Genomic DNA, 25,425 nt, shown 5'->3' on the forward strand with positions numbered 1-25,425 from the left:
CTGTGACAATGGCCGGCCGATATGCGCTTGTGTGAAAAAAGCCTAATTCAGATATCATGGGAAACTGAACGACAATCATTCAGAGTAAACATGGCCAACGACTGAGTGACGAAGAATAATTCATTCATTTATCATTCGCCATACAGTTTATATAGGCATAAAAACCAGCTGATAACCATCCGTTGTAAAACTCCATTCAGTGAGTGATTACCTCCCCTGTGTGAATGCGCAGAAGCGATGGTCTGCTCATTGGGATGACTGTGAGGAGCTGAAGCACTGACAGTCGTTCCATGTTAAAAGGCCCTACGTCAACAGAGCGGTTCCTCAGCCCCCATACAACTGTATGTGGCTCAGCAGACACGTATTTTATTAAAAGGGAATGGTGGACCAAGGTGCTGCTTATCTCCCAGGAAAACCGAAAGTTGCCATAGACATTAGATAGAAGTAGGTTGGTGGGTCAACAACTGTTGATTGAATGATTGTTATGCCGATGCAGCCATACACATTTTAGTCCATATTGGTCATTAGTCGTTCAAAGTGGGCATAAAAGATCAACTGCACCAGGCAAGCAATCTTTATGGAAATGTTCTTTCACGGAAAGGGTAGCTCATGGACTAGTGACTAGAGGATAAGACCGGCTTCTTTCCAGATGATGACAGGCAGCTAAAATGAGCGTTCATTGTTAAATTTCACCCAACAAATGGTTGTTTTGGCTGAAATTGTCCATTTTGATCAACTTCAGACTTATATGGTAGTTAAGTGGTAGACTAATTCTGCAAGATCACACACATCACACTGCTACATCTTGCAGAACAGGTCATTTTTTTTTGGGGGGGGGGGGGGTCTAGGGCACACCTCCCTCCAAAGATAAGCCACTGCAACCATTCTCTGTATTCGGGACTCGTGATCAGTAGGGAGATGGAGATCCAGAACAAATGCTGTCCAACTTAAGAGATCAATCAATTTAAGGGAGTTTCCTCCTTTTGGAAAATCCCTATGTGTTAAGGCCCTTTTACACGGGATGAGCAAATGTATACAGGCAAACAATACCTGCCGGCTCGTCCCAGAGATGTATCACCGATATCGCAAACACAGCGCTGCCGGAATGGAGGCGGAGCGAGCTGGGCAGCGTTCTCCCCTGGTCCGCCTCCATTCATAGTAAACAGACAGTCATTCAAACGTTTGCTTGCAGAAACTGAACGGCAGACAATTCCCGTTCAGTCGCTGCATGCGTTTACATGGGACGAATATTGTTCAATTCCCACGGGTATCTGACCGATAATTGGCCCATACGTTGATAATAGCCTGTTCACAATGTGCCGTCCTCCTCCTGGATCCCCTAATGATTGGCGATTATGCTGTGGGCAGTAAAGACCCTCCTACACATTAGACTTTAGTTGTCCAAACCTGCTGATTAGACATCATTTCCAAGAGCATGTGCATTTTCACGCTGGCAGCCAATTCCGTTGGTTGTCAGAAATCCTTCAAATAGCTTCAATAACTTAAGTAGCGGCAGCTGTCTTCTATTCCGAGCACTAGATACAGGTAAACTCCCTCCCCCTGCCTTTTTTTTTAGCTCCCATAGGAGTCTATGGGAGCCTCAAGCATTTTTTGTCAAAAGATAGGTCAAGCCTATAGATGAGCGAGTATACTCGCTAAAGGCAATTGCTCGAGCGAGCATTGCCTTTAGCGAGTATCTCCCCCGCTCGAGACTGCAGGTTCGGGGGGGGGGGGGGGGGAGAGGGAGAGATCTCTCCTCCGTTCCGCACCGCTCTCCCCCGCAGCTCCGTGCCCGCTGCTGGCACCCGAACCTGCAGTCTCGAGTGGGGGAGATACTCGCTAAAGGCAATGCTCACTCGAGCAATTGCCTTTAGCGAGTATACTCGCTCATCTATAGTCAAGACCTATCTTTTAATGCTGCGAGAAAAATCAACGACCGAAAACGGTCGGCGATTTGTCGGTGCTATTATTTCATGCGCCCAAAAATCGCCCATGTAAATGAACACATTGGAATCCAATTCTTCACATGGTAGTGATTTTCATTCAATGTTTCACTGCGGCAAAATAGCCACGGAAAAACGCTTGCGTGAATGAGGCCTAATGGTGTATGGGGGGGGGGGGGCTCAATTTTCACCCAGCACATGATGTCGGAGAAGAGAGGAATCAAGAGATCTTGGCATTTAACGCCTGATGCTATTGCTGCCCGAGAGATAGGCCAATAGTATAGTTGTCTGGCTGCGGCTTAAAATCCTAAACACAAAGGCTCAAATGTATGGAGAAGCCAATGGGAACAGCTGTCAGATGAACAACTGTGGGCACCTTAAATGTCTTAAAGGTCTGTGGGCACCTTAAATGTCTAATTTCCCTGCAGTGCCACCACAGGAAAAACCGAGTATTGCACAGTGCCCAGTCAAATCAATGGGTTGTCTGTGTAAAGTAGGGCAGGACCAGTCCTCCAGGGCAAGAGACACTCTTTGTAACTGCTTTCCACTCTAGTCAAGAGATGTGTGTCCCGAACAGTTGAACGTCTCTCCATGAACTCATAATTCCCTAATAAAGTGTTCACAATGGGTTTTCTGAACTGGACAAACCCCTTAAAGCCAAATTATCTATACTGAGATATGAGGATACTCCACAAAACATTCCTGAGGTCACATAAACTCCAGCACAAATCACACGGTACTTACTCAAGATGATGAACACCGTCTTCATCAAGTTGATCATGGTCTCTCGGTACCTGGGATTGAAAGATGTGTGTCTGGACATCCTGGACATCTTCCTCTTGACGTACACAAATATATGCATATACACCACCATCATAATCAGAAACGCCACCAAGTTAGATACTGCCCAGAAGATGAGATAACTCCGGCTGTACAGCGGGGCCATTCGCGAACATGACTTAATGTTACAAATACAATGCCACCCAAAAGACGGGATAAGACCCAACAACAAGGCTGTGAGCCAGATACAGGCAATGAGGATGCAGACACGTTGGTTGGACATCTTGCTGTGCAGCTGCATAGTAAAGACCGTCTGGTGCCGCTCTACGGCTATGGCCAATAGATTGGCCACTGAGGCCGTGAGACTGGTATCTAGTAAACTTTGTCGGAGAAGCCAGGTTTTCACAGTTAATTTAACAGTCTGTGGACCAGTATGGAACATGAGATAAGTGTAAGCTACTCCAGCAAATAGATCCGCGGCCGCCAAGTTCCCCAAGAGATAGTAGATGGGATAGTGGAACCTCCTGTTTATGATGATAGCCGTAATGACCAGTATGTTGGTCAAAAGTACAAAGACGCACACAGTAAGTCCCAGGCCGACCACCAGACTGTCCTTTGGTCTCCATACCGTCGTTAGCTCTTTCCCACTGTTGTTGTAGAAGAAGCCGATACTTTCGTTAAAGTAACAATGCGTCATTTTAAGGGGGTCCGTAAATCCTGGAAAGAAAAAATGAGACACGGAAATTAAAACTGTAAAATCAACATGGAGACCTCCTGCGAGAAAGCTCTTTAATGTCCATAACTTACTTCTATGTTGAGCTTTTTGGTGGGATTTGCCAACAAAGACAACTACAATTCGATGATTGAATATCCCGAAGCTTGACAAGTCCTAGAAGAGCCTTCACCAAACCTTAAAGAACTGCTAACTTTTGGGGAGGGGGTTCTATGCATATCTATGAAAAGTATTATGATTGGGCTATGCCTGGGCTACTGAAGTGGTCGGACAGGCACCTAAAGTCCATCACACAGAGTCAATGAGAGTCGAAGAGCAAATATGACCCAACAGTGAACTTTTCTTTACCTTTACCCAAAGATAAATAGAAAACCTGAGATAAAAGCCTACAGCCCTCCTTATCTCTGCTCCAGACAACACAACAATCCAATTGTAAATTCATTAAGCAAAGGCTCTGATGTGCAAATGGTGAAACCTCAAATCAAGCACAAGACCGAAACTGGGTTAAATATAATAGAAAGAGAAGAGACAGATGGTTTTATCTAATAGTGTTGGATTAGACGGATAAACCCTCATAAAGTAAACAGCACATTAGCAGCCACAAGAGCTACTACATCAATTAACTGCATTCTGAGCCATTGTCTAATATCAGCCCATCACAATAAACAAGTAGTTAATCTGATGATGGAGTGGGAATGCATTGGTCTCCAACATGGGCTCTTCAGTTCACATGAAACTACAACTTCCAGCGTGCCCCAACAGGTCAGAGACCACCGAGATGCTCTTTTCAGAATATCTGAGCTTTGGCTCTTCAGAAAGGAGGACCTTCCCCTGTCTCATAAAGCCAACAAGAGCCAGACCTTTGCCAATCAGTCGATAGCCACAACGGCTCCTTTTTGAAAGTGGTTGCCTTTGATGAGAGGACTTCTTTAAGGGTGACCATACACCATATATAGCTGTCAGTAAAAGATCTGTTCAGATGACATTCATTAGTCTTGACCCTCCCCATACACAGCCTGACTAATCGAGCATGTGGACTGAGGAATAGGCTGCTGCCAAGTACCTCTGATGGTGGCTTATCTCCACAAGCTCACACACAAGAGATGTCCTTCCATTGTCAGGCGCTTAAGAGCCCAACAGTTGTCCCCAAAGATTATCGCTCCTCCGCTTGCACACAGAAGCAATAATCTGAATGGAGGCGGAGCGCGTCGGAGATCTCTTCTAGCCACCCACCTCTACTCCGAGTAAACAGGCAGTCGTTCACAGATGCACCACTGCCTGTTTACGCGGGATGATCATTGTTCGGTTTTTATATGTGCATCATACGAACGGCAAACGAATTGCCTTGTTTTACGTTAAACGATTACCGTTCAGTTTCGCACGATCCAACTATTACCTGAACGATCATCGTTCTGTGTAAGAGGGCCCTAAGACTGTAGATGCATTGGGTCTCTGTACTACAAATAATTCCCTTCGTCATAGACGACACTTGGGTCTAATAGTGGATGCGTCATGTCCTCATGTCAATGGCACCATCCACATAGCTCAGCCATCGCCCTCCTGACTCTATTGTAGACTTTCTTTTTTAACCCTTTTTCCCCTACAGACTCTGTTAAGATTCAGCTTCCGATGCTGTGCAAGTGTCATGTAGGCGGTCCTCACTGTCAATGGCTGATCTTGGACTGGATTAACAATGAGCGGTTAGGACTGCCCACTTGACACATTCACAGCCAAAGGAGCCGACGCTGAGAGGAGACCTTATGGGGAAATAGGAATAAGTATAAACAAAAAAGAAAACACTGATGGGATCAGCGGCTGCACAGCGATGCAGCCGGCGCCATTGGCATGAGGGCATGACAGTTTCTCTTTAACAAAGCCATACAGCTTACATGGCTGCGACTCAGTACTTGTTTAGCCAACTTTTCTTCCAACCCAACGGTACCCATACAAGCTCCACTCGGCAGAGCATGAATGTTCTCAAAAGGCAGAAGGGTACTTTTACACGGGATGATTGTCAGGCCCTTACGCACCCAACAGCTGCCCAACAATTATCAGACCCGTTTTCTTACATAGGGGGGATGACCGCTCTGAATGGGGCAGAGTGCACCAGACATCTCTTCCAGCCGCCCGCCTCCATACATGGGCTGATGGCCGCTTGGTTTTCAGGTGAGCTGACAGTAAAGCGACTCTGACAAGTGAATCGCTCACTCACTCGCCCTGCCAGGCTCTTTGTTTACATGGGCCGGTAGTCGCATACTCTGGCAACTATCGGCCCGTGTAAGACCGGTCTCAGACAACCGGATTTGAATTGCGGATTCCATGATTGGGGTCCATGTGGACTTTTTGCTGTAAAACGCGTCTATTGGAAGGCATGCATTTTCGAAATTTCCTCCACACCTGCAGGTATGAACTACGTATTCTGTGAGCGCAAGAAAAATCGCAGCGTGCTGTATTTTACCTTTAAATCTGCGAGGACGGCCTCCATTGATGTCCATAGAGGCGTCCAACCACAGCTCAGAAGCCATTAACATTGTGTATGGGCTGCGGGCACCTACGTCATCGCTAAATAACGGCGCGGGAAATATAAACATAATAATCCCCTTTACTGCGAATGACCGCCCGGCGTCTGTGCGGACCTGTCATTTCTTCTTCTGCTCTCTACCGCCGTCACACATGCGCAGTATGTAGATACGATTTTCTATATTTGCTACTAAAGCCACAAGTGATTTTCATGCGCGTGAACATCACATGGGCAGCCACGCGTTTTTCCTCAAACGCACGGAACTTGAAGAATAAAGCGCAGGTTGACAAGTGTAACTGCGTCTGCGGTGCTTGGACCAATATCACACACGGCCGTAGCCACATATATGTGTGCATCAATGATCTTGCCGTTAGGAGGCGTGGTAATGAAGTGACGATCTTGGGGGCGGCATTTTTCTTGATCTCTTGTGTTTCCATAGAAAAGCACTACATTTGGCGCCGAGTGGCTGATAACAAAGAACAACTGCGCTGTGGACTTCACGAACAGTTAGCTCCAAAAGCCGCATTTAGCCGCACATGCTTCTAGTGTTGACTGGACAAACACAAGTGGTTCCTGAGAACAGAATTAGGCAACCTGAGCGTCCTATCTGGCAACCCTAGTAGGGAATCACGACAGACAGCAGGCGGACGTAAATGGGTAGTCCGGGCATTTAACTCCTTGCAGTATTGATGACCCTTCCTCAAGATAGGTCATCAATAGTTTATCAGTAGGGGTCTACCACTTGGGACCCTGGCAATCAGCTGATCTCAGCCCCTGCAATCACTGCAGTGAGACGAATGTTGACAGTATCGAGGTTGGAGACGAAAGTCTAATAGAAGGCTTCGCTCCCACTGAAATCAATGGAAGCTATACCTTCTAATGCACTTCCTGCTCCGATCCCAAAGTGGATGTCTGGCCCCACTACAAGGGCTCAGATCAGCAGATCAATGGGGGTCTCAAGCAGCAAACTCCCACCAATCAACTGCTGATGGATGACCTATCCTGACAAAAGATCACAAATACTGCAAGGGGTTAAATGTCTGGAATAGCTCTTTAATTCAACCATGTCTTGCCAAGTCGCCCAATCCTTAGCATGGGTGCCACATAGTCTATGGCACATCAACCGGATCAGTGTTGGGTCTTGACTGTTGCTATTTCCAGGAGGCCATTATTGGCTAGGATTGGAGAACGTCTTTAACGGAGTTGTCCGAGACCCAAGACTAATTACATGCCACCACTGTCCATTCCACTGCATTGCTGCGGACATCACATACACAATCCCATGAACCTTTGCGACAGTTATATCATCAGCAGCTATGTCACTATCATGTGCAGTCTTTGCATTTAGATCAACTGCACATGTGCAAATGTGGAGGGATGGACATCGGTGCAGGAGCAGGTCACCCGAATGCAAAAATGGTGAAACGGCGCATATTTAAAAGTGTAAGTCAATTGCAAAGTTGCGTACTTTGATAAATAAAGACTAGTTTGAGGTCTCCAGAGATTCCCTTTATGGCCGCTTTCATATGGACTTAATAAGGCCGCAGTACTTGGACCTCCTGTAGCTCAATGGAACCAAATACCCATCACCCTCAGGTGCCATGTTGATCTACGTTTTTGCAGTCATGAATCGCCTTCCATCTTCTTCTATCTGTTATTTATTGAATTAACCCAATTTTAATAAGAGTATTAAGAAAATTCTATTTATCCGCCCTCTCTGATTCTAGAAAAGCTGGGAAACAACATGGCTGCTGTTACAAGTACTGCAGGAACAGGGAAACTGAGGATCAACCGCCGAGTGAGCAGTCATGATGGCCGTATTAGCTGTTACTCAACTTTCTGAAGAACACATGAGTAAAAAATGTCAAGATGGGATATCAGTCAGCCTGACAGGAGAGCAGGACTCCAGGATTAGGAGTTATTACCTGGTCATTTATGTTTTATAGCAGGATACACCTATGCGAAACATGTACATTCCTTCATACAAGCTCTACATACAGCCATATACAGTGAAACATCTCCAAAAGACCACCTCTGAGAAGACAACCCCTATAGAGTCCACATTTGATGCAATTTTGGATGGTCGTCTCGAAGACGTTACTCCATATATAAACACACTTACAACGACCTTCATGTGGCGTCTTCCGGTCTTGACCTTGCTACAGGCACCATCCAACATATCATCGTCTCCAGAACACCCCAAAACCTACTCTTCCCAGTATCATTCATGCTTCACAAACCTTCATGCTCAGACCTCAGCATAGACACGTTGAAGCTAGCTTCCCATTCAGATCTTGTCCCACTGCCCCTCCCAATCTACCCTTGTGTCATATACTACATGGTGTAACCAGACCAAGCTTTGTCCTCTCACCTTGTCCCCCCATGGTCTTCTATGAGCTCCCCACTCTACTCTTACCGTTGGCCAATGTTGTAGTGGTTAACTTGCAGTTGTCCTCAGCTCCTTCAGACCTTCCATTAGGCTCCAGCCAGAAGCATTGCTTCCCTCTCCTGATGTACAAGCCACTGCCTGCTGGTACAAACCTGACTATTTCCAAATACCAGCTACCTGTAAGGTGTGACAGGAGGGTGGACCTCACCTTTCCAGAAGAACACACCTCTCCAGTCTGCACTCAGATTACAGTTAACACATTCTTGCCTGGAGAAGACAGCAGGACAACCTGTGATGTTACTGGTAGATAAGGAGGTCCTCCTACTGTCTACTTAGTCACTTTTGACTTTCCGTAGTGCAGAGGGTCAATGTAGACCTTCCAGGAATGGTCATGTAGGGCAGAGCCTGGTCAATGATGACAGACCTAATCTTTCTAGGGTCGGCGTCACACAGACGCGCAGCGTATTAGCGCATGAACGAGGACTGAAGAGGACCAGCGCAATGCACGGATGTCTGCACATATTACTGTAAGTTTTGCGCACGCAGGCCTGTTTACGTGGGAGCGTGGCACATACTTTCCGTGAAATTGAATGGCTATTAAAGCCTAATAAGGTCCAGCTGTCTTCTTTGTCCTGCGTTTTGCGCAGTGTTAAAACCCTCCCCTTCCGTATTTTCGCACCTGCCATAGGCTTCCATGGCACGTTTACTGTGCAAAATGCAGGAAAATACAGCAGGACCTATTTTTTTGCATGCGCACGAAATATGTGAGAACGAGCTCACTGAAATCAATGGGTTCTATTCTCTGTGTTTAGCATGTGCAAACAACTGCGCAACACGGCCGTGTGACGCCGCGCGAATCATTTATACAATGATTATAGGGGTTTACTATGGATAATGCTATTCAATAGTTCCATCGATAATATTAAATCAATAGTTGATCGGCTGGGGTCCGTCTCTCAAGACCTCGACTGATTAGCTGAGCGGGCGCCTGCTGTCAGCGCTGCAAATACACAGAGGTCGCAGCTGAAGCCTCGGTGCCGACCTCTGTGTAGTGGCCAGCACTTGTAACTGCAGGCACGGCTCACGTTAATTTCATACGTTTATCTGCCTAAGCCCCAATGGCCTTTATACATGGGGCGACCTGTTGGCTGCAGAAGCCCAGCAGGTCGTCCCGGCAATAATCATTCCTGTGATTTAACATGGATTGATACGACAGAAACTGAACGACAAACGAGAAGTGAATGAATTCTCGCTCTTCATTCAGTAGGGGCGTTCATTTACACTGGACGATAATCATTCACATTCCCGCTGGGTGAGGCAATATTAACCATTTATCAGCCCATGTAAAAGAGCCCTAAGCAATACTCCGGACCCATCACTGTGGCTTTGGGTTATCCATTATGCTACAATCACAGGGGGGTTGATTAATCTTAATGCACCTCAGTGGGTTACCGGACTGTCCATACATAGTTCCACTTGCACTATGCAAGGTCCCTAAACCCATTACATAGCAAAAACCACCATGCGGCATAGCAGTGGGCAATGAGAATGCACCAAGCATGGTCCCTCAGCCCTTTACATGGCCAAAGCCACCATGTAGCATAGCAGTGGCCTACAAAACTGCACCATGCATGGTCTCTCAGTTGATTGCATGGCAAAGCCATCAGGTAGTATCACAGTGGCCTACAAAACTGCACCATAGATAGACCCTCAGACAACTACATGGCAAAGCCAGCATATAACATCGGAAGGGAAAATCACCGATCATACGAGAATATCATAAAATATCGAGGTACAGAAACATACGTGACAGTTCAATTTCTATGGCGAAAGTCATGAACCTAAGAGATGCACCTTAAACTCCAGGCTCTCCAACTCTTAAGATTTCTACCATATCGGTCAAGTAGCGATCCCTATCTTGGCGTCTACTAACCCAATCCTGCAACAGAGCTGGCAATTAGCTTCACTTCAAAAACTTGGACTCAGAGTTTGTCATTTTCCCATCACTTTGCCTCTTGTGATCCGTCTCAGGCGTAGAGTGATCTGCTAAGGCAGTCCTTTCTGTTACTTCCTCTATGGTCACACAGAAGCGTCTCGGTGACAAAGTCTCTCCACGCTGTGTAGCACCTCACATTCTGCCTCGATTTCCTCCAGCACACAAAAATGACAAAGAGCTGTTACCGTAAGACAATACTAATCCTTAAAGGGTGAAGCCATCAGTGTCAGATTGATGAGGGTCCGTCAGCAGCGATCCCACCGGATTGATAGAAAGACCTTGCAGCGACACTATGAAGACCTTGGTGGCCTTTGTTAGCAACCTCATCAGCAGTGCGTTCACAGTACCGAGGGTTCTCCAAGACGGTATCTAGCTTGGATACAAGATGTGATACGGGCGAGCATGGAGCCTCTAGTACCCTGTTGTACCGCCTCTAACTTGGATACAAGATGTGATACAGGCGGGCATGGAGGCTCTAGTACCCTGTTGTACCGCCTCTAACTTGGATACAAGATGTGATACGGGCAGGCATGGAGGCTCTAGTACCCTGTTGTACCACCTCTAACTTGGATACAAGATGTGATATGGGTGGGCATTGAGGTTCTAGTACTCTGTTGTATCGCTTCTAACTTGGATACAAGATGTGATATGGGTGGGCATGGAGGCTCTAGTACCCTGTTGTACAACCTCTAGGTTGGATACAAGATGTGATACGGGCAGACATGGAGGCTCTAGTACCCTGTTGTACCGCCTCTTGCTTGTATACAAGATGTGACACGGGGAGGGCATGGAGGCTCTAGTACCCTGTTGTACCGCCTCTAGCTTGGATACAAGATGTCATACAGAGGGTATGGAGGCTCTAATACCCCGTTATGCCACCTCTAGCTTGGATACAAGATGCAATACAGGCGTGCATGGAGGCTCTAGTATCCTGTTGTATCGCCTCTAGCTTAGATACAAGATGTGATACGGGAGAGCATGGAGGTTCTAGTACCCTGTTGGGACGCCTCTAGCTTGGATATAAGATGTGACACGGGAGAGCATGGAGGTTCTAGTACCCTGTTGTACTGCCTCTAGCTTGGTTACAAGTTGGTGGTCTGTAGGGGGCATCCTGAGCCTGGTCACCTTGTGTGCCCTCACACATCCACTGGTCCCAACACCTAATAACAGTCTGCCCGGAATGGCCCGGTGGGGGACAATGCATCGATACAACCATCCAGTTTCTCACATCCCAATAATGCGCCCCTCTCAGACTCTGGTAATGGTTTGAAATCTCTTCTATTGAATGACAGCTGAGAGCTGCCTCTGATTGGTCACAGTGCTCAGCCAATTAGAGGCAGCCCTCTCAGCAGGTGGGGATTTGAAATGCCCTTACAAGGTGACTAAACTTTCTGTGTAGATTATAAGGCAAATTAACTTAGACCGATGATTTAGAGGCTAGTCTAAGTAAATGCGGGGCTGCCGTGTAATGTGCCAAATGTATTAAAAGTCTCAGTCATCTTAATACAGTTGGCGAATCTTTCTGGCTATCTGTGCGCCAACACTGAAATGTACGCTAGTTATGAGCTGGCATATAATTTATGCTACTCCCTGACATAAATTATAGTAAATCTGTCAGAGACGGGCATAAAAAGGCCAAAAGTCACCAATATGTCTTTGTAAGCTGTAAGATGGTGCTAAAGAATGGACATACACGTTAGGATAAATGTGTCCTTCTTAACCTTCACGCCTCTTGTGAGATGACCTGACAGAAGTGATGCAAGAAGACCAGTTAGGAAAATAAAACATTTGGGGAAATACAGAAAAATGTAATATTTTTTTTCCCAGAACTGGTCATCCCACACTTCTTATCTTCAGATAACTCAGAAGAATGGGTGAAGAAGGACCCATCTGTGGACCTCATGTAGTCCTCGCAGAACAATCGGGGGGCCACTTGTGAGACTCTATAACCCCCTGCCAGAATTGTTCTTGGGCAACTATTCAAAACAGATCGGCCGGCTGAAAGAAAGTAAATGTTGGAGTGTTTTAGCGTTCCTGTGAATAATCCATGATTCGGCACAATTCTCTGGAACAACAAGGATCACATTACTGTAACCAGACCTGGAAGTGGACCGGCCTCCGGTGTTTATCTAACGGACCGCCGCTGCTCTCCGGAATAACAGGAGCTGGGCCTAGGACAACAATCTTATCGAATGCCTCTAAGTCACTAAGCCCTTCTCCAAACAGCCCGACAAAAGGCCGCAGATAACTGGGGGATCAGTACATAGAGTGGACACTAGGGTCAAGGATTGTTGTAATCTCATCAGTATGCCCAGGGGGCTGAGACAAGGCCAAATACTTATTACCATGTGTACGGCTGTTGGAGAGATGGGAGACTAGGAGAGGGAAAATCCTAATTAAAAGCAACAGTAACCCTAGTAAAGCCACAGTAAAATAAGTCAACTATCCCAGGACTTCCTTGCTTAGGTCAGTTTCACGGGCCGTGAGTCTCAGCCGGGCCGCCGGTCTACTGATCCAGATAGCAGCGTAGATCAGGAGATTAGTCGTGTCCCCCCTCCTCACTGTCCTCTGTATGGCTGTAAGGCCGGTTTCATGTAAAGGGTCCTTTTACACGGCCCGACTATTGGGTGCCTCAGTGCCCGGCAGTCGTCCCAGCAATAACCGCCCAGTGAATGGCAGCAGGGTGGCCCGGAACGATCTCCATTCATAGATTCAATCGCCGCTGAATTTTATGCCTGCAGAAACTGAACAATGAACAAATGGATGGCAACTCCAGGTCATCAGTGTGGGATCTGTATTTACCTCCATTGATTTTTTCCTACAGGGCAAATACAGGTCGGTTGTTGCCTAATACCCAATATGGAGGCAAAAAAAGGACAAAAGTAGCACGAAAAATACAGCCATGTAAATGGATACATAGATTTACATTAGCGGCACATTAAAGGGGTTGCGTCAAGTTATAAAGTTCCCCCTCATCCACAGGATAGCTTTATGATCAGTTGGGGGGGCCACAACAAAAATGGCATGATAACTTTATTCTATTGGTCAGTATGATTACTATGATACCAAATTCCACAATTTTATAGGGTTTTTTTTTGGTGTTCTGCTATTATTTTTTTCCAAAAATACTTAATTTTTTAACAATATTTTCAGTCGCCAGCTACTTTGTTCTTTTTCCGTCTACATAGTCATGCCAGGGCTCATTTTTTGTGGGACGTCCTTTAGTTTCTATTGGTACCATTTTGGAGTACATACGATTTTTTATTGCTTTTTATTACATTTTTTCTTGAAGACAAGTTGACCAAAAAAAAAAGCACAATTCAGGCATTGTTTATTTTTTTTCCTGTGATCACGTTAACCGTGCGGGGCAAATAATGTGTTACTTGAATAGATCAGACTTTTACGGATGCGGAGAAACCAAATATGTGTTTTTTTGTTTTATTATTTAGATTCTTTTATTATAAATATGGCAAAAGGTTGTTTTTTTAAACTTTTATTACCTTTTATTATTTTTAATAACTATTAAGACTTTTCAAAACTAATTTTTTCTTTTTTTTTTTAGTCCCCAGAGGGGACAAGAACTTGCGATGCTTTGATCGCTTCTTCAGTATAATGTAATACCATAGGATTACATTATAGCACGATCTGAGAGGCAATCTATCAAGCCCCGCCACAGGCATTCAGAAGGCCCCCTGGCTACCATGGCAACCGTACGGCAACCTGCGATCTTATCACGGGGGGGCAGTGCGAGACTCTGAATCATCGATCAGGGCATTTAAATGCCACTGTCAGAATTTAAAGGTTAAACAGCTCAGATGAGGGGCACAGCTAATCGGAGCTGTTGTGAGTGGGTATCAGCTATAAGAAACAGCCAGCACCCAGCGTACACACCCCGTACCGGCAGGACATAAATATACGTCCCATAGTGTTAAGAGGTTAAATGGTTATTTAGCCCAATGAGTTTCTTTTTTTTTTTTTTTTTTTTCATGGCAGTAGATGGCGCATCTATGCAGGCATTCGCACCCCCCCCCCCCCCCCCCATAGACCTTTTGTGGGGACCCTTGGAGCAGCTCTTCGTGGGCACAAATAAAGGAAATGAAATCTAACCTGTTGAAATCAATGTGTTCTATTCTCTGCGTGTTACACGTGTAAATACACACGCAAATACGCCGTGTGAAGGACCCCTAAAACACACCAGCGATAACCAGTAGCACGGCTGCCGGGCGCTGATGTACCGACAGTCCTGCCATGTAAAGGCATCCTTAGAGGAGATAGCCCCTTCAGGGCTCAAACAGACACACGCGCTTGCACATTTTTGCGTGTGTAAAACTCACACTCGTAAAACGTGACGAATCAAACCCATCTAATTTAATTCCTCCATGCGAGAAAACATGGGACTTGCCCTAACTTTCTGCATGTTACATAAAAACTCTATGAAGTCTATGGCAGGTTTAAAAAAGGCGGAGGTGTGACGCTGCGGACAACCCTTGTTCCTGCGCAAATACGCTCCCTTGCGGTTAACGTATTTGCGCATATGTTCGTCTGTCGAAGCCCTGGCAGTGAGGGACGTGGCAGGACTGGCAGTAACCAGGATTACCGGCACCAGTGACGGCAGGAGCCCCAGCTGGAAGCACTCTGGGACTGCGGCGACAGGACATGGTCTTGGCTGCTCCCCGGCTGATGTCATTGGGTTTTGGTGGAGGCAGTCTGACAGTGCAGAAATATAGTCTGTTCTCCGGTTATTAAGCAACGGCACGAGCTCCACGGCCAGGAACTCGTTACTGACAGCCCTGATAACAGACCACAGCCCGACCGAGGGCGCTGCGTCTCCAACGTACAGCCCCGAAACGCGTGACTCACCGCACGATCAGAGCGATAACTGAACACCTGGGGGACTGCGGTTCCCAAGCATGTAAGAACATATAGATATGCAAATATACACGGAGTACATACTAATATACACAGCGATATAATGTAGCAAGAGAAGCAGCAGCACAACATGAATATACAGTATGGCCCCGTTCACAAGGCGCAAATACACAGCAGGATGGATAGATAGATAGATAGATAGATAGATAGATAGATAGATAGATAGATAGATATGAGATAGATATGAGATAGATAGATAGGAGATAGATATGAGATAGATATGAGATAGATAGATAGATAGATAGATAGATATGAGATAGACGATAGATAGATAGATAGATACATAGATACATAGATAGATACATAGATAGATAGATAGATATGGATAGATATGAGATAGATAGATAGATAGATAGATAGATATGAGCATAAAATCATGTAACAAGTTTTCTGTGGATCAGTATCAGTGTGGATCCACATTAGATGGGTAAATTCAGCGATCTGAGCGGCTTCCAGCGAGGCCGGTCATCGATGCTAGACTAGCCGGGGCCGGGATGTCACTGCCAACGGCGTGGGGTTTTCTCTTATAACAATGTGGAAAGTATACAGAGTGTGGTGTGATTGAGAAAAAACATCCAGCGGAAGGGGATCCTGTGGATGTAATCAACTTGTGAACAAAAGGGGTCACAGGAGGATGCCAAGAATCGTTCTGATGAACAGTCGCTGCACAGTCAAGAGCAGCCAAATAAAATGCTGGTGCTCCAACTAAGGTGTCTGAATACAGAACTCGTCGATCGTTGGCATGGATGGGCTATAACGGCAGACGACCAGTTGCAGCACCACTGAGGCAAGACTCCAGCGGGCAAAAGAGCATAACAATTGTATCACTGAGAAGCGGAAAAACATCTCCAGGTCCGATGAATCCAGATTTCTGTTGCCCCGTGCTGATGAGAGGTCAGGATTTGGCACAAGCAGCATGAATCGATGACCCCTTCCTGTCAGCTGATCAGAGCATGTCAGCACTGCCATCTAATTTGCAGCAAGTAAAAGAAGCTTCCTGTCCGCAGGGGCCGATATTCTTACAGAACAATTTCATTACCCCCAAAAAAACCTACACCATGACGAATTACTGCATACTGAAGGTCAAAGGAGGTCCAACGCGCTACTAGACTGTCACGCTGTGCCAGCTGCGAATGTGGATCGGGATCATAGTGACGTCATGGTGTCAGCTCCGTCTCATGCTCACTGGCTGCTGATACTTCTCTGTTGGCTTATGGACTGGTTGGTTAGCTACCGCGTTTCCCTGAAATTAAGACCTTCCAGCGAAAATAAGCCCTAGCTAAAAAAAAAAACATCAATACTCACCCTGGCCCACGGCATCTGAGTATCTCACGATGGTTACCGGCGCTGCGGCAGGCTGCCGTGTCCTCTGCGCTTAGAAATCCTCTTCTTTCTGGCGATGGGGCTTTGTTTACCCCGCCTTAAGCAAAGCGAGCCCTGTGATTGGATCGAGCACTAGCCAATCACAGCGCTCGCTTTGCTGGAGGCGGGGTATTCAAAGCCCCATCACCAGAAAGAAGAAGATTGCTCAGAGCGGAGGACACAGCAGCGCGAGGCACCGGGACGCCACGGACCAGGTAAGTATAAGCCCCACTGACCAACACCCCCTGAAAATAAGACACTGTGCCTTTTGGGAGCAAAAATTTATATAAGACAGTGTCTTATTTTCGGGGAAACGCAGTAGTAGGTGGGCACCCCAGCCAGCCAATCAGCCTTACTTTTGTATATTACGGCTCCTCCCCACACAGGACGTCGGTTATACTCTTAGTCTATAGGTGTGTCTGGCCTTGTCAGCAGCTCCTGACTTGTATCTCATCGAGGATAGGTCTGCTACCGTGTTTCCCCGAAAATAAGACAGTGTCTTATATTAATTTTTGCTCAAAAAGGTTTAACTTTTTTACATATATAGCTGCCTGGACACTATTTAAATTGACTTTTTAAATTAACTGTTAGCAGGGCTTAATTTTGTAGTTGGGCTTATATTTCAAGCATCCTCAAAAAGCCTGAAAAATCATTTTGCATCCTCAAAAATTCTGGAAAAATCATACTATGTCTTATTTTCAGGGTATGTCTTATTTTCAGGGAAACGGGGTAGTGATCTACTAATTTATCTGGGGCGTTTTACCATCTTTCTCTCTGTAATCTTGTGGGTCATTACTCTTGGAGCGTCATCTAACTTTTTGCCACTATTCCCTGTCACCATCTAGGGAAAGTCAGGGTCACCCCAGGTTCCTGCCACGATGTAGCCATCATCAGAGCGGGTGCTCCACCTTTAGGTAGGGTTTTGTGTTTCCCTTTAAGATGTTACCAATACATCTGGAACTAATGTAACACACATTGGGGTCTCTAATAAAGTGGCCATTCAGTGTACAAATACACATGTATACAAAACAAACACACATCCATATCCGTATACAGGATGGGCCGTCTTCAGGGGTTTCCAGTATAAATACAATTTCAGCTGCCTGCATACGGCCGGATGTGTATTGCGGAATCCAGACTGGGCATCCGCCTCCGGGTTCCGCAGCAAATACCGTACCTCCCATAGCATGCTATGGAAAAGCGTTTTTTTCCTGCCCACGAGCGGAAATCAATTGCGGTTTTCTGCTCAAGGGTGCAGACGGTTTCCATTGAAGTCAATGGAAGCTATCTGATCCGCGGCCCTTACGCAATCGTCAGTGCGAAAAGGTTGCGGGATCTGCGTCATCGCCTAGCGACGGTGCGGCGTTATCTGTACTGCGCATGTGAGCTGGCCGGCACATCCGCAGTACAGAATAAAAATAATCCGGCCAGGTAGGCGGGTCGCCGGTCGGGCACAGGGTCTGATTGCGCTGCAGGATCCGACCCGGCCGTGTGCAGGCGGCCTTATTTACAGCATAATGAAAAGATCTGCAATGGTTCAATATATTTTATATTCAATTCTCCACCCTTGTCAAGATCCATGCTTGCTGTCAGTGAATGGAAAAACACAACCGGCCCTATTAGGTGCTGCTCACAGATGTACATGGCAGATATGTGAGCATCATCATATACATGTATTCTGAAACCAGTGTCTCGGGTACCAATGGCGCCTGCCCCGCCTCTGCCCGCAGTCACGTCCCTCTCAGTGCGCCCCTTGTCCCCACATATAGGCACAGGATCACCATCCACATGGCCTGACCCCCTGCGTGCTAATAGGGATCTGCTCATTCTTAAGATGTGGGTGGTTCCGAGGAAAGAAAATCAGCCAAAGCCAAAGACCACAAAGTTCTCTTCCAAGGAGGAAAACAAGAAATCCAGAGCGCAGCACAAATCCTAGCGAGACACCTTGGGCTCCGAGTGAAAGAAAACACAAGATGTTGCTCTTGGATATTGTTAAGACATTCGGGGAGCGCTGCTTCCTGCTCCAGCGGCCAGGAGGTCACCAGCGAACCTCACCGTGACTCCAGTACCAAGGGGTTAAATATGTCCAAAGGTGAGGCGCGAGTATGAGAGCCGAGCGAATCACTGCGACGGCGGGACGCAATAATCACCTCCGATCGACCCGTTCTATCAGAGGATTCAGCAGATGTAATAGTACAACACTGTAATGTTGGTGGAGATAGATAGATAGATAGATAGATAGATAGATAGATAGATAGATAGATATGATAGATATGATAGATATGATAGATATGATAGATATGATAGATATGATAGATATGATAGATATGATAGATATGATAGATATGAGAGAGATATGAGAGAGATATGAGAGAGATATGAGAGAGATATGAGAGAGATAGATATGAGAGAGATAGATATGAGAGAGATAGATATGAGAGAGATGGATAGATGGATAGATGGATGGATGGATGGATGGATGGATGGATGGATGGATGGATGGATGGATGGATGGATAGATGGATGGATGGATGGATAGAGGGATAGAGGGATGGATGGATAGATAGATAGATAGAGGGATAGATGGATAGAGGGATAGATGGATAGATGGACAGATGGATAGATAGAGGGATAGATAGAGGGATAGATAGAGGGATAGATAGAGGGATAGAGGGATAGATAGAGGGATAGATAGAGGGATAGATAGAGGGATAGATAGAGGGATAGAGGGATAGATAGAGGGATAGAGGGATAGATAAGCGCTGCGGAATATGTTGGCGCTATACAAATAAAGATTATTATTATTATTATTATAGATGGATGGATAGAGGGATAGAGGGATAGATAGAGGGATAGATAGAGGGATAGATAGAGGGATAGAGGGATAGAGGGATGGATAGAGGGATAGAGGGATAGAGGGATAGAGGGATAGATGGATAGATATGAGATAGGTAGATAGGAGATAGATGAGATAAATAGATAGATATTAAATATTAGATAGATGAGAGAGATATGATATGAAATACGTAGATATTTAAATAGATGGATATGAGAGGTAGGTGATGCCAGATGAGAGGTAGGTGATGGGAGATGAGCGGTAGGTGATGGGAGATGAGCGGTAGGTGATGCCAGATGAGAGGTAGGTGATGGGAGATGAGCGGTAGGTGATGGGAGATGAGCGGTAGGTGATGCCAGATGAGAGGTAGGTGATGCCAGATGAGAGGTAGGTGATGGGAGATGAGAGGTAGGTGATGCGAGATGAGAGGTAGGTGATGCGAGATGAGAGGTAGGTGATGCCAGATGAGAGGTAGGTGATGCCAGATGAGAGGTAGGTGATGCCAGATGAGAGGTAGGTGATGCCAGATGAGAGGTAGGTGATGCCAGATGAGAGGTAGGTGATGCCAGATGAGAGGTAGGTGATGCCAGATGAGAGGTAGGTGATGCCAGATGAGAGGTAGGTGATGCCAGATGAGAGGTAGGTGATGGGAGATGAGAGGTAGGTGATGGGAGATGAGAGGTAGGTGATGGGAGATGAGAGGTAGGTGATGGGAGATGAGAGGTAGGTGATGGGAGATGAGAGGTAGGTGATGGGAGATGAGAGGTAGGTGATGGGAGATGAGAGGTAGGTGATGGGAGATGAGAGGTAGGTGATGGGAGATGAGCGGTAGGTGATGCGAGATGAGAGGTAGGTAATGCAAGCTGATGTACAGCGCCGCTACTGACCGAACATCGTGCGCTGTGTCCCGGGTGTAGCGCCGTGCAGGCTGTGGCGCTCCCGCTCTTTCTCGTACTCCGTGCAGCTGCGCCGGCCGCCGCCTCCACACTGAGGATCTGGTGCTCGCAGAGGAGGCGGGGTCCCAGGAGGGGGCGCACTCTGTGGGGGGCAGGTAGTGTTCTCGGCCGCCCTCCCCCCGACCTGTCCTCCATAGAGGCTCACATTCCTCCTCCACGCGGCGCACTCTGCCTGTCACTCACGCTCAAACCTGGTCGTTGCCCATAGCAACCAATCAGAGCGCGGCTTTAATCTGCTACACTGCGCTGGGAAACTGAAAGCTGCGTTCTGATTGGTTGCTCTAGCCGTCCCTCTAGCCTGTGAGAATTAGAGTCACAATTGTCACTGAAGCAAACGCCTCATTATTTTAGATTCTATTTTGTCTGTTTCTAGGAAAGCTGGGTGACAATCATGGCCGCCATTACAGCTCTCATCCAGCTTTCCTCAGTTCCTGAATGGCAAATTGGCCTAGTTGCGGGTTCATCCTCTTCACCCGATGCATTTGTTGACATGTGCGTATTTTCCTGCGCATTTTGGTAGCGCTTAAAAAAGCCTGCAGCATACAAGACCCCATAGAAGCCAATGGGGCCGCGCAAATGTGCGTGCGATGTGCCAGGTGATGCGTGAAACCCTGCGAAAAGTCATTCAATGGGTTCTTTCTCAATTTAGCTTTTGCGTGTGAACTGCGCAATTTTGCTGGGAGAGCAACACACTGGGGACTAATTATGGCCACGCAGCCTTTTCAATAGTGGCGCGGATGTGACCGGTCCCTGGCAGCACCGAGCGTACAGTAAAATGCGCAGATACACGTACGATAGCACGATTCACTGTGCAAAAATGTCACGCCATCGCGTGTGTTTTTACGCGATAAGCAACGCTCATTCCACGAAAAAGCGGTGCTGATATGCGCACAAATACACAAACGCTCACGTGAAACCACACCGAAATACTCGCCTTACGGGCGCTGTTATCACTGACAGCCCATGTGAAAACAATCGCAGCGCGTCCGATTCTGGCCAGACCTGGATCGGACCGCCATGTCCTTGAATTATTTTGCGTTGCGACTGGTTCCATGTAAAGGCGTTTTACCTGCCCAATCATGGGCTAAACGAATATCCGTAAGAACCTTCGCCTCCATTATTGATCTGTACAAACATGGCAGCGATCCGCCGACGCACGCTACGACTTCCCGATCTTCCTGCTTTTTTTTTTTATCCGCGCAATAGCTCGAAATTTGAACTATGAAAACCAAAAACGTTTTTAGCCGGCTTCACACACGCGGATTCCGATTGCGGAATGCTGATTGCAATTGCGGAATCCGCATTGAAATCAATGGAGGCCGTCTGACCTGCAGCCTATACGCAATTAACATCGCGTATGGGCCGCGCCAACAGAGCGAGAAATACAAACAGTGGGAAAAAAACCTACTGCGCACGACCGACCGTGAGCCGCATTTTACTGTACTTTTTTGCGCTGCCAGGCGTTCACATTGGCGCAGGACACACCCGCGCCACGATTGAACAGGCTGTGCAGCCTAACTAGTCCCCCATGTTTTCGATTGACAACGTCAAATTGCGCAGACAGGGTGAGCATTTGCGCGCCTCCATAGACTCCCATGGTGCTTTGGGTGCACAAATGCACACAAAAACAGAGCATGTCACGGATATTTTGCGCAAAAGCACAGAATGTGAGGGAACCATTGAAATCAATGGGTTCTATTCTCTGCGTGCAAAACCGCCCGTCTGAAGAAGCCCTTCGGGTGATTCCACGCGGGCGTAGGCATTTTTGTGCACGCCTCAGCGTAACATGTTTGCGCTACAGACAAGGCTTTTTGTGTGCGTGCTGGCGGTTTGTTTTGTACTTTTTGCGTACGCAGGGCCTCTTCATTTACGTGCAGCAGTTTAACCCAATGAGCCCCAGATGTCTTTTGCGCACACCTACCCCGCCCCACCATAGATCTCTATGGGGATCTGTTGTGCGTAAATGCAGATGTCAATCACCTCGTTATATTGATGAGCGGCGCTCGTTTGGGCAAGCAATTTGTCCAGATAAAAGGACCCTCGTTAATAATCAGCTTCTTAATGATTGTATTTGAGGCACCTAAATAGTACAACATCTTGCAGGCTCATTCCAGTCTGCAGATATACCGCCCCCTGTGGGTACATCACATGTCCTCTTACCAAGTGAGATTCTAGCACCTACTGACATAGCCTGAGGACACGGGTGACGCGGTCACATGACTGCAGTAAATGCAGTGGGGTTTCAGGCGATTGGCCTTTTCTGCATTTCCCTGAGATAGACAACTTACATTGTGAGCCCCACTGTGGGCAGGAACTGATGTGAATATAATGACCGTCTCTGTGCAGCTCTGCGGAATATGTTGGTGGTTAATAAATACAGTAATATCAAATCTCATATCATTGCTCATATTTTGAAACACCAGCTAGGTCCTCTAGCGAGAACTCAAGGGCACTTGGTGACAACATCTTTGATGTCATATCCAAAATTCTCCTACCCTGGGTAACTCTCTGCAGAAGCTGAAGCAGATCATGTGCCACCCGGGGGCTAAAGTATGATCAAATCAGGTCAAACAGGTCCTTAAATTTACTTCCCTGAAGTGAACCTGACTTTTCAGGTGACGTTTCTGAGTAAGCTGCCATGTGTGTACATGAGGAATAAGATTACATGACTTGTGTCCTGCATTTATAACCACTTTCCCCCTCTGTAGTCTTTATCGCTAATTTTCAGTCTTCTCTGAGCTGGTGGGTAGAGACCAGCTGCTATGATGTTTTCATACACTACACATGTTTAGGGTGGAATCAGACGACCGTATATCGGCTCCGTTTTCACACCAAGCTGATATACGGTGTCCTTGTGTGCAGGGGGGGGGGGGGGAGGATGGAAGAGCCAGCAGCAGGATCTGAGCTCCCGCCCCTTCCCCGCCCCTTGCCACTATTTGCAATAGGAGGGGGCGAGACGGGGGCAGAGCTAAGTCCTGGCGCTCAGCTCCGCTCTGTCCCGCCCCTCCCATTGCAAATAGTGGCAAGTGGCGGGGAAAGGGCGGGAGCTCAGTTCCTGCTGCTGGCTCTTCCACCCCCACCCCCCCCCCCTGCACACAAGGACACCGTATATCGGCTCGGCGTGAAAACCGAGCTGATATATGGTCGTCCGAATCCACCCTTACTGTGAATGAATGCGGCCAGCCGGAACAATCCCTGACTGCTCTGCCTGTGTTCACTTGAATGACTGTGTAAGGCTGCATTCACACGAACGTATATCAGCTCGGTTTTCACGCCAAGCCGATATACGTTGTCCTCATCTGCAGGGGGGGAGGATGGAAGAGCCAGGAGCAGGAACTGAGCTCCCGCCCCCTCTCTACCTCCTCTCTGCCCCTCTGAACTATTTGCAATGAAAGGAGGCGGGACGGGGGTGGGGCTAAGTCTCACGAATTAGCCCAGCCCCCATCCCGCCTCTCCTCATTGCAAATAATGCAGAGGGGCACAGAGGAGGCAGAGAGGGGGCGGGAGCTCAGTTCCTGCTCCTGGCTCTTCCATCATCCCCCCCCCCTGCAGATGAGGACGACGTATATCGGCTCGGCGTGAAAACCGAGCCGATATATGTTCGTGTGAATGTAGCCCACAGCAGAGGAGGGATAGGTCGCCTGCAGACTAGCGGGTCGGATCCGGCGGCGAGAATTCTCGCCGCGGGATCCGACCCCAGCACCTGCAGAGACGAGCGCGTACTCACCCGCGCCCGGCGGCCCCGGCTCTTTCATGTGCCGGCTGCCCGGCAGCCGACGCATGCACAGACCGGAGCCGGCGGCCGGGTGAGTGACGTATCTGTGTGAGGTTCTGCGAGCCCCGCACAAAAATAGGACATGCCGCGGTTTGTTTGGTGCGCGACATTTCGCGCGGCCAAACCGCGGCCGTCTGCATAGGAGTGCGTATTGTAATGCACTCCTATGCAGGCTTTGAGCGGCGGAAATCCCGCCGCGGGATTTCCGCCCACGTGCAGGCGGCCTTAGTCACTGAAACAGCTGTTGTTTGCTAATGTGCTTGACAGTCGTACCATGACCTTAACGCTCTGTAGCGCACACATAAAAATTACAGCAACATGCAAGACAGTATACAGCAGTATTAAGCAGTGTAGATGTGATTTCAATGGCAGTTGCATAGTAAAACTCTCCCCATTAGCTGCAGCAGCATGTCTTTGAGTTTTGTCTTCTATCTCCTCCCTCTTCCCTCCCACTCTATAGACTTTTTGTCTGTTCTGTTACTAGAGAGGTACTTCACTTGACAACAGGCAGTGGACAGCAAATTAGTAGGAAGGGAGACACCTAGTGGCCAGCACTTCAGAGTCATTTTTCAGCACAAAAATGTCATTTTCAGTAAATAAAGTGATCTGCACTTTTGTTAGTTATCACATTGGCTATCACTTAAGCACAAGTTTAGCAAATGTTAGTGAACATATAAATGCAGAAAATATATGCAGCCTTGATAAGACTAAATAGAAATGGAAAAGAGTTTTCTGGGTGTTACATCTAGTTCCTCCGTAAACTAGAGAACTGCACACACGGAACGCCAAAGGCATGTGGGATACAAACTGGACTCACGGGCAGATATAACATAACGACTGACAAATGCCCAAAACACTCACCTAGCATACCTGCAAATATACACAGATGGAATAGATTAGGTGCGAGGTATTGCTGTTAGGTACACTGTTCAGACACAATCTTCTGCTTCTGCGTCTTGCAAATATGGGCTTCATCCCATTCTCTCTGTTCCCTGAGCTTATATTCACTGTCTTCCAGCACTCCTAGGGTTAATAGCTTCAGGCCTCCTGTTCAGCTGATGCACCTTTTCTAATCACCATACTATAAAGCTGCCCTGGGCCTTTCAGACCTTGCTGCAGTGCTGATGAGAGTTTGTGCCCTTTACTTCATGTCCAGCTGCTTCGGCAGTTACCTTGCTACCTTGTGGTCTGCTTATGTTCTGTGT

At 47.2% G+C, this 25,425-nt stretch overlaps 1 protein-coding gene across 3 annotated transcripts in view; it reads right to left on the minus strand.

Annotated features, from left to right (window-relative positions):
* LPAR2 (lysophosphatidic acid receptor 2) overlaps nucleotides 1-20,485 on the minus strand; it is a 41,286-nt gene extending 20,801 nt beyond the window's left edge. Inside the window, exons 1-2 of one of the 3 annotated variants that reach the window (XM_066593526.1) lie at nucleotides 20,377-20,485; nucleotides 2,688-3,440 (exon numbers count right to left, since the gene is read on the minus strand). In XM_066593526.1, the coding sequence (XP_066449623.1) occupies nucleotides 2,688-3,440; nucleotides 20,377-20,383 (760 nt within the window). In that variant the 5' untranslated portion in view covers nucleotides 20,384-20,485. Of the gene's footprint in view, nucleotides 1-2,687; nucleotides 3,441-8,348; nucleotides 8,528-20,376 lie in introns of those variants that run through there. The other 2 variants (XM_066593527.1, XM_066593525.1) reach the window with 2 other exon arrangements.
* Between the last annotated feature and the right edge of the window lie 4,940 nt (nucleotides 20,486-25,425).

The sequence above is a fragment of the Eleutherodactylus coqui genome, chromosome 2 (assembly GCF_035609145.1).
Source record: "Eleutherodactylus coqui strain aEleCoq1 chromosome 2, aEleCoq1.hap1, whole genome shotgun sequence".
Taxonomy (NCBI): Eukaryota; Metazoa; Chordata; class Amphibia; order Anura; family Eleutherodactylidae; genus Eleutherodactylus; species Eleutherodactylus coqui.